The 14,762-nt window shown below is 44.9% G+C and overlaps 1 protein-coding gene across 2 annotated transcripts in view; it reads right to left on the bottom strand.

Annotated features, from left to right (window-relative positions):
* Positions 1-14,762, bottom strand: part of INTS3 (integrator complex subunit 3) — a 36,127-nt gene that overhangs the window by 17,297 nt on the left and 4,068 nt on the right. The window contains exons 1-6 of one of the 2 annotated variants that reach the window (XM_031966603.1): positions 13,905-13,964; positions 10,966-11,049; positions 10,143-10,226; positions 4,605-4,718; positions 4,336-4,420; positions 2,931-2,997 (exon numbers count right to left, since the gene is read on the bottom strand). In XM_031966603.1, coding sequence (XP_031822463.1) covers positions 2,931-2,997; positions 4,336-4,420; positions 4,605-4,718; positions 10,143-10,226; positions 10,966-11,049; positions 13,905-13,949 — 479 coding nt within the window. In that variant the 5' untranslated portion in view covers positions 13,950-13,964. Of the gene's footprint in view, positions 1-2,930; positions 2,998-4,335; positions 4,421-4,604; positions 4,719-10,142; positions 10,227-10,965; positions 11,050-13,904; positions 13,965-14,762 lie in introns of those variants that run through there. The other variant, XM_031966602.1, reaches the window with a different exon arrangement.

The following is a 14,762-nucleotide window of genomic DNA, read 5'->3' as shown; positions in this document are numbered from 1 at the left end:
TAGCTGACTGTATGTTGTTTTCTAAGTTGTCTTCGTGTCTTCCAAACTAGATTACAAGTTTCTCGAGGGCCGAGACTGTGTTTCCTATTTTTCCCCATTATAGTTTTCTATTTGGCTCTCTATCCACAGTAGATATTGTTGCTGAGGGCAAGAATGGAGGATATAAGTATGGGGGAGGATAGAGATTCAAGGGGGCCTTAGCAGTATGAGGTTCTCCTAGGATGCTTTCCATAGATTACTGAGCTTGAGGGTTCAGATGCTTCCCCTACATTCCTCTAGGGTTAGATTTCCCAGATGTTTAGAGCCTAAAAGCAGAAAGAATCCACAGCACAGTAGTGTAAGGAGAAACAAAGACAGTGTTAAGCCCATTTAAAGATTTCCATCACCCCCATTCCCTCCATAACTTTGTGGTTAAAATAAACTACTACTACTAGGACAAACTGCAGTGGCTGCTGGGCCCCTCAATCCTAGGGCTTCCTCAGAAGTTAGACAGTGCCCCTTGTTCCTGGAACATACCATGCCAGTCTGGTATCCCCATCCATCATCCCTGTCTCAAGCAGTGCTTGCTCTAGACCATAAAGGCCATTAATTCCATTCCCCCAGACAGTGAGTGAGTCACTTTGCCCTAAATCATCAGCTAAAAAGAGGAACACAATCTTGGTAGCCAAGCCCTATTTTCCCAGGAGTCAAGGCAATTCCCTGGGGAGAAGAGATGATGAAAGAGTTGGCTGTTTGCTGGTACACCGAGGAATAAGGAGAAAGGGAAGACAGGGTATCCTTGCAAAGACAGGTCAGAAAGAAGATATTAAGGTCCTTCTAACCCCTATGAACTGTGTATTGAAGATTCTCTGAATTACATGAACTGAAGCTAAGTGAAGTGGGTAGAACCAAAAGAACATTGTACACAGCAATTTTATGTGACGATCACTTCTGATGGTCTTGGTTCTTTTCAACAATGAGGTAACTCAGGCCAATTCCAATAAACTTGTGATGGAGAGGGCCATCTGCATCCAGAGAGAGGACTGTGGGGACTGAGTGTGGATCACCACCTAGCATTTGCAAGTTTTTGGTTATTGTTGTTTGCTTGTTTTTTTTTTTTTTCTTTATCATTTCCCCCCTTTTTGATGTGATTTTTCTTGTGCAGCATGATAAATGTTGAAATATGTTTAGAAGAACTGCACATATTTAACCTATATTGGATTACTTGCTGTCTTGATGAAGGGGGTAAGAGGAATTGGGGGGGGGGGTGGGAAGGAGAAAAATTTGGAACACAAGGTTTTGCAAGGATGAATGTTGAAAACTGCCTTTGCTTGTGTTTTGGAAAATAAAAAGCTATTAAAAAAAAAAAAAAAGAAGAAGAAATCTTATTAAGTTTGATACAACTAAAAACAAAACAAACCAAAAACCAAGATGATTCTTTGGGTAGGACCTTGGCTCCTAACTCTATCTCAATCTGTCAGAAAACAGGACAAAGAATTTAATCTAAGCAAGGAAAATCCTGACAGAGACAAAAATTGGATTTTCTTTGGTTGTTTCCTGAATCTAAGCACCAGTAAATGACACTGGGGAACCTATTTCTCCTGTCACCTTTGATACCATAGTCTCAACAAATCTTGGAAGGGAAATATGGATGGTGAAAATGTTGAACAATAAAGATGTTTTCATGTCAGCTCTATCATTTACATAATTAATCTTGAGGCCAAGGCCATCAGAGAAGAAAGTTATCAGATCAGAACCCAAGAGAAACAGCCACTAGGAAGAGGTGAAAGACCCAAAGAGTGACCCTCGAAAGAAAACCTGCCAGTCTTCAGCACCCAGAAGCCAGAGTGGGAGCCCAAGGTGCCAACTGTACTGAGACTGGGCACTAGGTGGCACTGCACTGCAGTCCTGAGATAGGCAACTTTATGCTCAAGAGGAACCTGCTGACTATGAAAGAAGCTGTTTAAGGTCTTGCGGTTCATGAGCTCCTAGCATTATTGCCCTGTTTTCCCAAATAGTAGCAAGAATGGACTACTAAGGAAAGGAGATTTAAAAAAAAAGGCATTTGTCCTTCCAGTTTCCACCTTTTAATCCTTTCCTATCATGGCTTCCATGCATAGTTTGGGAAACAGAAGCCAGGGAGCTGACCTCCGACCCCAGGACCCGAGTATATATAAATCAAAGGGGTCAGCCATGGACAAATACCCCTGTTTCTGGCCCTGCACTCTTGTGGGGAGAAAGGCCCAGACAAAGTGCTCCCATCCCTTCTCCTGACAAGGTCTTGACTAAATTCTCTGGAATCTGGACCCTTTCAAACAAAAAGGGCCTAGACCTGATTGCACTGGCACAGAGAACAACTCCCAGATAAAGAAACTCCTTCTACTAGAATAGGTCAGCACCCTCCTTGTGACTTATAGTCATCAAGAGTGGCCTAAAGCACTGATAAATCAGAAATGGGATGGATCAAGCACAATCTGAAGTCAGGTCTTGCTGACTGTCTATCTGCTCTTCCATAGCAGCTTTACAAACAGCTCTGTATCAACTGCTCCTGCCCAAGGTCACAACCTGGGCAGGTGAAGGGGCCTCTCATATGCTGCAATGAAGGCCATAGGGCTGACAGTGGTGGGGGAGGGCAAGCTTGGTACCTGCCAGGCTTGGGTGCCATAACTGGCACCCAGCTGAATTCCCTCCCCCTCCCACCTAAAGACAAACATTCCAAGGAGGTTTGGATTAAAAATAAACCCTTATCAGATTAAACTGGTTTTCTCTGGGCTTAGGGGTATTTTGGCAAGGAGCTCCCTGCTCCCTTCATCCCCGCTGCTAGACTCATCAATTACTGTCCTCCACACCCAAAAGGCTTCTTGCTTTCTCCCGTTCCTCCAGCTCTTCTTAATCCTACAAGTTTATATCCCCTCCACTGCCCCCGCCCAGCACCACAGGTTGAACTCTACCTCTGCTCAGTCAGGATCTCCAGAACACTTTCCGCCAGCCAGATGTTTTTTGCAGTCACATCTCCACCTGACCCCAAAGGAGAGAGAAAATGGAGAACCAGAATAGGATCAAACACTGAGACTGTGACTCAGCTAAGGTGATCTTCACCTCCTCTGCACCCCAGAATTCTTAATCTGTAACTTCATTCATGAGTGAGTGCTGGAGTTTAGATGTTCTGTTCACCCTTTGCTTTAGAGAATCAACTAAGGAGGGACCTGAATTTTCCTGGAAGCCACAGACTTTCCTATTCAGGGTAGAATGGAACAAACTTGATAGTTAAAAAAAGATCCAGAAGCCTCAGACTGGGTGAGAGTCAAGCTCAAGAACATGTTGGCTGACACACAAAGAGCACAGCAGAGGTAATTTGTTCCAGCTGTAGACTGGAGGGATCCAGATGTCCCAAGTCCTGTTGTCTAGCCTCACTACAAGCTATGATGTGTTTCTGGGTTATCATGGATTCTACAGTCCCTTTAGGGAGGCATTCACTTCATTTCTTGGGGGCAGGATAAGCATGCAGAAAAATCAGGCTACAATCTTGAGGCTGATAGGTAGATTAAGGGTCCCAAGAAAGGAAATGGCATCAGAAGACAGAACAAAACTATAATGATGCTAAATGCCCTCTCCACCCTGTTCCGCTCCCAACAAAACAAAAAATCCAAAAAAGTATTCAATGTCCAAAAAGTCTTTTGCTGGTATAAGTCCCCAGAAAAGGCCCATACACATCATGAGAAGAACCTACATGGGAAGCATGTGAGTCAAACTGGGGAAATGTCAGGATCATCTATAAGTTTACGCACCTCGCCTGTGCGTGCATCCTAGGGGAACTGGATGAATGGAAAAGGCAGACCTTTCCAATCACAGTGCCTACGTGGTTCGTCCTGCTTAGCTCCTGGGGAGCTGGGACAGATGGCACAGATGCTGACAACAAAATATAAACTTAAATGTCAAGGTTTGTTTTATGCCATAGAGATATGGTGTGTCCCTTTGCTGGCTTGCCCCCAACAAACGTCACAACTAACAGGCAGGAGGGACAGGAACATGGAGGTGGAGTTTGCCAAGTGATGGGAATACTGAGAGCATGATCAACATTCCCTTCCTGGTCAACCAAGAAACTTTCCAGTGGACAAGAAGTCTCCTTTTGGGCCCTGAACAGGACAAAGGAAGGGAAACTCAGGCAGAAGCTAACTTTAGGAGCTTCCCTGAGATATTAAATCAACTCTTTATTGCAATCTAGTTTCAAAGAGATGCCTGTAATCACAAGGAAGAAGGCTAATGATTTTTCAATTCCTTCAATCACCCTGCATCCTCACTTTCCTGGGCTCCTCCCATCCTCCTTTTTTTCTTTCGTGCCCCACAAAGACTCACCTGCAATCTGCTTCATGAATGTCATGCAAACACCATCAGCTCCGAGAACCCCACTTTTCACCAATTCCCGGACCAACCACACCAACTACAAGAAAGAGAAAATGATCACTGGAAAGTGAAACCTGAAAAGATGGAAACAAGACTGATCTTGAGGCACATCAGTACTCAGGTGCACTGAGGCAAGGGCTGTGCCCTCCCAATTCCTTCCCAAGACCCCTCCAAAGGCTGCTCTGACATCTCTTGTTTCTCCCTTTCCCCCTCAGCCTCACCTGGGTACGGCAAGTATCTTGCAGTTTCAAATACTTCTCCATTAGGATTTGATTGATCTTGTTGAGGACGATGTTCATGCCATCCCGACTAACCAGGGCCAAATCTCGGTAACACTGTGAAGGAGAAGGTGATGGGTGATGTGGGGGATCCAGCAGATGAGCAGAGAGCAAGCCCTTCATCTTCCCAGCACCTCCCCAACTCCCTACCAGGGGCCCTTGAAGGCTCCCCAAAAAAAAGCTCTCATTCCAGAGTTTTCCTTTTATGCTTGTTCCCTGCTTTTTCATATAGGGTAGTGAATGGGAGCCTCTGACTTAATGAGGTTTTTCTGGGGCATGAGCTAGCCGTTAGGAAGGCAAGAAAGTATTCTGCAGCGAACTCCATTTCTGCCCCTCACCAATCTTTTCAGGAACCGTTGCACTGCTCAATGCTGAGTGCTGAGCAAAGCCAGGCAGGGGCCACCTGCTTTTCATCTGCTACCCAAAGGTGATAGTGGAACTGCAGGGTATTCTGGGCACAAACAACATTTCATGAAGATTTCTAGAACTGACCCAACTTGGTTAAATACATAAAGTTCTGGGAGATGGACAGAGATTGGGACCACTGAGACCAGAGGGACAGAGCAGCAACCCAGGCCAGTGACATGATTTACGTTTAACTTCTGCCTTCTCTGAATGGTCTTCTCCATCTGCCTATCCTACAGGCCACTGCTTAACCACTGGAGAGGGAAGAATGTCAATGTCAGACCCCGTCTTGGTTCGAATTTCAAGAGGGTGTGGGTCACTATTCCCTGGGTTCTAGCTTCATTATCTGTTGGAGAGTGCTACCTGTGGATGTGCACAGCAGAGAATCTCCTGTAGAGGGCTGGGGGCTCCTAGCATTCTAAGGAGGACAAGAAGAGCAAGGGAAAAAATGTGTTTTTGTTAGGAGGCCAATAAGGGGTATGCTGATTGGTGACTGTAACACCAGTTTTTCAGCCAGTCAGAAGAAAGCCTACCAAGATTAGGCAGGGAAGGAAAAGAGGTTGCTGGCAATGTATTGGGGGGGGGGGGGGGGGGGGGGGGGGGGGGGGGGGGGGGGGGGGGGGGGGGGAAGAGGGTACAAGGAAAAGGGAAGAGTATGTGAGTCAATTTCTTTTTAATCACCTCATTCCCAAAACCTTCCCCTGCTACATGCTCTCCCCACCACTTGAGAGGAAAATATAGGCTTGGCAGTTAACTCCATCCTATTGTTCTGGTCTCCGGCCCCCATCTCTGCCTATTTGAGCAATAATACTTGGGGATCCCCAAATTTTTTCTGTCCCTGACCTTGGCCCCAGCTACTCAGAGTAAATAACAAATGATATGAGCAAATACCAGACAATCAGAGAACCTTAACTTTATTCTGTGCCATGACCTTCGTTCACGAGGCAGATGATTTTTCTTTGCGCTTCTGTTAAGTAGGGGAATGGGGAGTTTTTAACTCTAAACAAGGTAACAAGGATGGTCAGAGAGTATCACAAGGCAGCTGCTGCCAACCTACAAATACCTGAGAAACCATCTCAGTGCCATAAAGAAGACAGAGAACATGTGAGGAAGTTGAGATGCTCTCACCCAGAGACGGAGCTCTGCTCTGCCCAACTTAAGAGTACAAATTTACTTTCAGCGCACCCCCAAGCCAGAAAGGGTCAAGGGTGGGAGAGGGGTCTTCTCAGGGGCTTTGGAGGACAGATTTGTGCTACCCTGAGAATTCTGCCTCGGCAGAAGGTAGAGGATTCCATACTTTCAACTATAACCACTGGTACTAGATGGCAATTGGCTATGATGGCTGCCACACTCTTCATGCTGCCAGTCACCCTGATAATCTGTGCCAGGCTCACCATTTGGCCTGGGAGAGAAGCAGAAGGAAAACTTGAGGGGGGATGAGAGTAGGCAGGAAAAAGGGAGAAAAGACAGGGAGTCTGAGGAGCAAGGTACCGAGGGCAGGAAGAATATACGTGTAACTGACTGGCCCTATGCCCCGAATGCTCCAGGTGAGAGACAAGAAACTGTCCCCCTGGGATCAATGCTAACTTCTCCCCCATGCCCAAGAATCCCCCAATGAAGAGAAGCTCTGCCACCTTCTATCTGCCTTCATCAAACTCTGGTGCCGGCAGAGATTCTCGGGACAGAGCTAGACATCAGCACCCCCTCAGACTCTGAGCAGTGTCCAACCACTATGTTTGATTACAGGGACAAGAAACAGACCCAGAGGGTATAAGACTTTAAGAGGCAGTTAGGTGGCACAGTGGATAGAGTGTAAGACCTGGAGAAAAAGGAAAGGTTAGGGGTGCTCATAACAACCCTGAGAGGTATATGCTATTATCTTCCTCATTTTTTGGGTGAGGAAACCAAGGCAGACAGTGATTAAGTGACCTACCCAAAAACAAACAGGTCCAGTTTGAACTCAAGCTTTCCTGACCCCAACCACATTGCTCCAGCCACTTCACCAGATAGCTGCCTTTAGGGAATCAGGAAGGTCTGGGTTCACATTCAGCCTCATATGCTGACTGGTTGTGTGATCCTGGGCAGGTATTACTTAACCACTGACTGCCTCAGTTTTTTCATCTGAAGAATAGGGATAATAGCATCTGTCTCCAAAGGGTGTTACAAGCATAAAAGGAGTTGTTTATAAAGCACTTTGCAAGCTTCATGTACTATAATATTATTACTGATTGTTACATATTGATAGATTATATGGAGTCCTCCAAGGACTCCACATTATGATATTATATAATTATATATAATATATACTGACATAACATTATTGCTGATTGTTAAAGGGGCAATTTCAAATTCAGGGTGCTAAATGCCTTCTTCTCTTTTTTTTCAATCACTGCTGTCTCCTTCCTTCTGACGAGCACCCTCCCCCCCTCCCCCGGAAGCCAAAGTTCTACCCTAACTAGCCTGTACACTCTGGAGAGTCAGCCCCAGGGTCTCATGACCTGTGCTCATTCAATCCCTTACTCTCTTGGAGCAGGTTTCTTATGAATCCAAGATTCACTCTCCTCTGACACCATTGCACCAAGCCTCAAGCCAAGGAAGACTACAGAACAGATTCTTAAATCCATCCAAGGTTTCGATGTCATCGAGACAGAGTTAAGTCCAAATAAGCTCTTGGAAAATAGGCCCTCAGCTCTCATCTGTAGCCCAACACCATCATTTTAGTTTTAGCAACATTCCCCAGACCTTCCCCTCCCTGCCCCCCTCCTCCCCAGAAGAAAACTACCACCACCTGTGGTAGGAGGAGAGGATGCTTTAAAAAATGGTCTCCCTTTCTGGGGAAAGACCAGAGCCCTAGGGAGATGCAGACTTTTCAACCAAACCCTGATGTGGCTCAAGGTCCCGAATGAGTCACCCTGTCTTCCGGCACCCCTCCCTCAGCCCTGCCTATGTTTTCCTCACTCCCCTAAAGACTGCTCTCCAACTGGCCTTCAGTCTCCACCTCCCTGTGTCCAAGAGGTCAGACCTGCTCAGAGATGACTCAGGGCACTTGCTTCAGCAGCAGAGAAGATTAGTAAGACTGAATCAGGACACGGGGCTCTCACCTAAAAAGCCCCGGTCTCTGAGTTTGAATCCTGGTCCTATTGCCAACCTCCTGTCCAACCTGGAGCTCCACATGTCTCAGCACTCTGAGGCTTGTTTCTCTATATATGCCATGGAAACGGGGCTCTTTCTGAAAGGATAGCAGACATGCTGGTCTCCTGGGAAAGCTGGAGCACCAGAGAAGCATTTGCAGTGCCAGCTCTGCAGGCTCCAATGTGTCAGGGCCAGCCAGAAAAGCCGGGAGCACTCCCTTCAGCAAGCTTGTTTATTTGCAATTACCTGGTATGATTCATATCTCAGTTTTGAAAAAAAATTATTCACTTTCCAATAGGCAAAAACTAATTGTATAGGTAACTAAGTTAGATATCAATTGCAATTTTAAAAAACACAACAGAAAACAGACCTTAATTCCCTTTCTACCTCATCACAACTGTGCCCGCCCCCCATCCTCCAGTTTGCTAATAATTTGATTAGAATCAGAGGGACTAGACTAGATCATGGTGTGGTTTAGGAACACCATACTGGGGTCAATTACTCATCTGGAGCAATCTGGATGACATCTTTAGGACTGAGATGAAATGGCAATTTGCCTCAATAAGGTCCAAGCCTGGATAGGCCTTGGAACTCAAAGAAAGTTTGAGCAATAATTCCCCCACCCTGCTCCAAGACCTTATTTTAGGGGGCATCCCTGCTGAATATAATGTAAACACACAGGTTTCTTTTTCCCTTCTTTGGGCTCAGGGTCCACAGGCATCTTGATCCTAACAGCTAGGTGCTGGATGTGGGGTTTGGAAGATCTGAATTGAAATCCTGTCTCAACACTTGCTGGCTGTCTGACCCTGAGTGAGCCACTTAACTTTTCTCATCCTCAATTTCCACATCTATAAAATGGGTTTAATAATAGAACCTAATCTTAGAAATAACATGTAAAGTTTTGCAAATGTTAAAATGCTATATTTAAGTGCCATCTATTATTATTTTCCTTTGGATGATGAAGACACCTTTGAACGCCCTCATTCCAAAGTCTTTTTGGCTATTGTCGTTCTATTATTTCAGTCTTATCTGACTCTCCATGATCCCATTTTTGGTTTTCTTGGCAAGAATACTGGGATGGTCTGTTCCTTCTCCAGCTCATTTTGCAGATGAGGAAACTGGGACAAACAGGGATAAGTGACTTGCCTAAGATCACACAACTGCTAAGTGTCTGAGGTTGGATTTGCACTCAGATTTTCCTGATTTCACGCCAGGAGCTCCATCCACTATAACACCTAGATGCCCCTTTTTGGGGGATTGGTAGAGAAATATATGTTTTTTTTTCGTATGTAAATCTGTAGAGAACAGCCAGACAGAAAAATATGAGGAGGGAAAAGGGCTATTTTGACTATTTCCAGCCTCCCAAGGACTCCACTGACACCAACCTATAAAGAATAGCCTCAGAGGTAGTTCAGTATCTAAATTCTGCCATGGGACAAACTCAGCGTCTTTTATCTTAAACTGCCTTGGGGAGAGACTGAATCCTGGTTACTCCCCTTGGAGTAAGAACCTTCTCTCACTTGCCAAATTTTAGTAAGCTTCTGCTACACTTTCTCTGCCCTAGAGAACAACCCTAGTCTACCTCTGCTCACAGCTCCTGATCATCCAACTCTCTTACTGCCTTCTGGTTTCTATGCAATCTTCTGGCTTCTCTTTAGCACTGCAATCTAGAGCTGGGTGTGGACCTTAGAAAGAAGCTGGCCAATAATGGGAATAATAGGAGAATGATGGCACTTAGAAAATGAGATGATGGTAGGAAGAAGTTAATGAACAACCAAATTCAGGTAGAAAGATAAGAGACTATGAGAAAGAAAAAAGAAAGCTTTGCCTACTTTCTTTCTTGCCTGCCACAAAGCAATCCACAAAACAGCTTATTTCTATCAGGTAAGCTTTATAGATCAAGATGATGTCTGGAAAGAACAGAGTTGAGAGTGGGAATATTACCTTCTGGGCTTGGCTGGGCTCTGTAAGGACGAGGGTAAAGAGTCCCAGGCAGATCTCTTCATGCTGGGGAGGCCCTTTGCACACCTAGATTCAAGGAAAGAAGGAATAACTGTAAGTCACAGGCCAGTCAATTTCAGAAACAAATCCCTCCCAGAAACCTTCTGGCTTTTGGAGGGAGGAGAAATCTCACTGAGCTGCCGCTACATCCCTCCCCTCCAATCTGTGTAGATGAGAATCCTAGACCATTAACAGCAGGAAGGATACCCTTTCTGAGTGAGAACACGAACCCCATTTCATTTTTTTAGGAGAAGGTAGGAAGGTTCTGCTACTTTCTCAACAGTTGTTATAGGCCAGCTAGGTGTTTGGAATGAAAAAAGAGGTCATTATCTCTGATCTACACACTAGTGCCTTTCAGTACAAGATGGAATTAGGGAAAGACAGGTGGAATAGTAGAAAGAGAGCCGAAGGAGATCTAGTCCTCTGTCATAACAAACTGCTATAGGAATCTGAGCACATCTTTTAGTCTTCTGGATCTGTTTCTGTGTCCCATAAAATGGGGATAATATCTGCTCTATTCCAGAGCTGCTGTGAGGCTCAAATGAGATAATGTATATTTTGATAAATAGGATAATAAGCACTATGCAAATGTGAAGTAGCGTTATAATAGTCAAAGAAAGGGAGGGGCCTTCCCGGAGACGGGATCTAATCTTTGTCTTCCGTGATGGAAAGAAGGTTTGAACTTGAGAGCCTGTCAGCTAGTCCATGTTCTTGGATCTTTCCCTGCAAACGCAGGCCCAGGGGATAAAGCAGCTAATGGACTCACATGGGCATTGAGGGCATCATTTGCCTCTCTCTCGGAGACACCACTGGTCATCGATGTCACGATGCTCATGCATCTTTCCAAGCGCTGCAGAGAGATGAAGGAAAAAAGTGTGAGGGGGTGATGAAAAAATGGGTTGAGGTAATACAACATACCAAAGCAAAAATCACTAGTTCTGTCTAGAACTACATATAGAGACTCCACTCTAGCAAATCTAGAATCTGTCAGCACTGTTCATGACTTAGCCATTGTTCCCTGATCTTGAGAAGCTTTGATTTTCTACCATAGCTAAAACCAACAAACTTCAATCAATACAGCAGAGATTCAAAGTGAAATATGGAAACTTTGCCTCTCTCACCACCCTAATCATTTTGCGCTCTTTTGCTTTGGAAAGTAAACTCAGATCTAAGGATAGTTTTTCACTGTTTGTCTCACAATTAATAGAACAGGGTGAAACCCAAAGCAGGACAGGGGAGGAATAATTAGATTTACTTTCACCTTCAGTTTGGTCTTATGGTTCACCACAGAGCATTTTTGTTATTGTTCAGGAATGTTTTTGTAAGACCCAACAGGGACAAATGGGTAAGAATGAATGATCGACATCTCATCTTAACACTGCCCCTCACCCCAAGAAGGCTTTGGTCTATTCCTGTTCAAGGTCAACAGTTAGGAATAAAGAGTTCCCAGAGCTTCAAAGCTCCAAGAGAGCCACATCAAAACTTAACATGATCCCAGAGTCATCTGTATATGAAGCTCTAAAAGTCACCTCCAACCCTGAGGCCTAACTACACCCCAAAGTAGGTCAGACCAGTGTGTGCCAAGTAGGAATAAATTGCACTTGCATAGGTGTAAGAAGGGGGAGGTGTGAAATCATATGCAAGTCAAGCTGTGATTCCCACCCCCTTCTCTATTCCCCTGGGCTACCACCAGCCAGCTCCTTCACTCTATGGAAAAGGGGGAAGGGGAGAGAGAGAGAAAAGCTCTCACAGATGAAGAACACCTAGTTGAATGTTCTCTTTCTTTGTACTTCCCTATGTCATACCACCCATAAACATCCTCAGTAATAAGTGCATCTGCAGAAATAACTGATCCAGCTGTTCAGGACTCCTAAAGTAAAGCTATTCAATGTTGAAAACCACCAAGTTTTCTCTACCAACTAGGAAAAGCTTCAAGCAAAGTGAAAGTGGGCTGAGGTTGAGAATAGGCAGCAGCCCCAGAGCCTCTGGGAATCAAGAAAGTCTCCCTATTCCCAAGAGGTAATCCTTAGAGAGCCAAAGGAGCTAAGGAAAAGAGAGGGAAATAACAATAATCAGAGAATTAAAACATATGCATGTTGATTTGGGGAGACTGAAACCTGGTCATAATTGAATCCAAGAACTGGAGCAAGGTTACACAAAAGTGCTTCCAAAAATAGCCAATTTCCAAAAGAAACCCCAAACCTAGCAGCACAGACAAGCTAACCTCACTCCCTACTTCTCCACTCCCACCCTCCCCAACCCCCCCAGAGCAGCTAGGGGTCTCTGAAGTAGGGTTTCCAACCTTCATACCAGTTGTAAATACAACAAGAGGGAAGGGAAGGAAGAAAGATGATGTCCTGTGATAGTTTAAGCTAAGGAAGTGGTCTAAGACTTAGATAATTTGGCCTACAAATGTGACTGGAAGTACAAAGATCTTGAGCAAGGTCTCTCCATCCGGCTCTTGCCCATAACCTGAAGGGCAGTGCCAACTGTACAAGTTAATGCCTGGGGAAGGAGGGAATGGTTTCTTGGAGCAGAGGTATGGGAAAGATCCAAAATCAGCTGGGATGGACAAAGACCTTAGGAGATAGATTTCCTCAAAGCAGTCTATTTACAGTGAATCAAATTACAACCACTGCTATTTCTCCCATGTGAGGAAATTCCTTTTAAAGATGTTCATTTAAAATGTCTCAGGGAGATAGGAAGGCTAGGTCCCCTTAGATGAAGAAAGCAGGGGACAGCACACCGATGTAGCATACCCTCCTTGAATTCTCCCCCACCTCAATTTTAAGCATCCAGTCATAACTTCGGACATGTGTTGGCTGCAGTAAACTTCAGTGAGTCTTTCCTGACAGTCCCTCAGAGGACTGAATAAATATTTACTGTCTCTAGGAATTTATAATCTGAGTTTTCTAGCCCTAAATACTACCTGATAGTGGTTTCCATAACAGCCACAATGGATAGGGTCTGGGGTGTATCTCCTCTACACAATTGATACTCTGTTCATCCTTCTGGAAGATTCCTCTCAATTTTCTTATTCCCTGGTCCCTCACTCAGTTGAATTCTGAGATTGGGGCCAAAGAGGATATCCCGGTACAACTGTGTATATTGCTTCCTTGAGGGAGACAGCAATAAAAGTCTCAGGGGAAGCCAGTGGCCCTAAAGAACCAAATTCCACTGTCATGGAGAGATGAAAGAAGGGCACATAGGGCCTCTCAGTGACAGTCAAGCTCAAATGTGTCATATTCATAAACCATTTGCCAAACATAGTATATTTTTAATGAAACAGAAAACTGGTAAGTATAAAAACTTGTATCTCCCAGGGGCTCCCCATAACTGAGTTCTCACTGAGGATCCTTCCCTCCTTGTTCTTTGCCCTACTCCCACCCATTACTCCCCGAACTCTGCTCAGAATCTTGCTCATGGCCTAAAGATTTGGCTTCTTTAGAACAAGTCCCCAGCTCTTGCATTACTTACTCCAGTCCCCCACTGGGCTGATTCCTCCCTCAGCTAGGAATGAGGAAAGCTGATCAGGACTAGACATGGCTCCTAAGAATTGGAGCCAAAGTGTCAAACTTCCTAAGGACGGAGGGAAATCCACACTCTCTGAGCCTAGGGTATTAGCTCCTCCTGGGCAGACAGTGGGTCTCCTTCCTCGATATCCTCCTCCAGGACCTAGTATGAATGCTCAAATCACTGACTGACCTTATAGAAAGCTACCCTGCATTCCTGGGCAGCGGATGAGATCATGCAGGAGAAACAGCCACAGCCACAAAGAGCAGAAGCCAGTCACCACCATGCACTGAGTACCCACTAAGCGCAGAGCCCTGTGCTGGGGCACTGTAGGGAGATAAAGAGGGAGGAGAAGCCATAATCCCTGCCTTTGAAGAGGAAACAAACAATGGAACTTGGCTTTGGTGGAATGTAAAGGCAGAGGGCAAGGAGTAAGTAAGGATGTTTGAGCCATAGTGGGAAAAAATTTGCAGATTAGAAGAAAACAGAGACCCTTTATATAGGAATGTTTAAAAGTTCACATCTAGGAAATCCAAAAGAGCAAGGAAAAAAGTTTCCTCCCTGCTGGCATCCTGATTGCATTTATTAGCAAATGTATCATTTGATTCCCTCCAGTGACATTCAGCTAAGCAGAACGGGAGTCTACCCTGGCCAAGATAAATGGATACCAGTTCCACCAAAGACTAGAACTGAGGGCTCATCTGGGGTTTGGCGTTTTTCCCCCTAACTTTTTTTTTTTCCTGATGCAATTGGGGTTAAATGACTTGCCCAGGGTCACACAGCCAGGAAGTGTTAAGTATCTGAGGTCACATTTGAACTCAGGTCCTCCTGACTCCAGGGCTGGTACTCTATCCACTGTACCACCTAGCTGCCCCTCCCCTAAATTTGAAATTTATATTTCAATGTAATTGATTTCTTGATAATCCTACTTAGTTTTATGCTTTTAAAAACATGATTCTGAGGAAGGGATATGTGGGCTTCTTAACCAGACTACTAAAGGAGTCCATAATTAAGAAAAGGTTAAGGCCCTCTGGGCTAGAGGACAATTTC

Source organism: Sarcophilus harrisii, chromosome 4 (assembly GCF_902635505.1).
Source record: "Sarcophilus harrisii chromosome 4, mSarHar1.11, whole genome shotgun sequence".
Taxonomy (NCBI): domain Eukaryota; kingdom Metazoa; phylum Chordata; class Mammalia; order Dasyuromorphia; family Dasyuridae; genus Sarcophilus; species Sarcophilus harrisii.
This window is presented reverse-complemented; position numbering and strand designations above follow the sequence as displayed.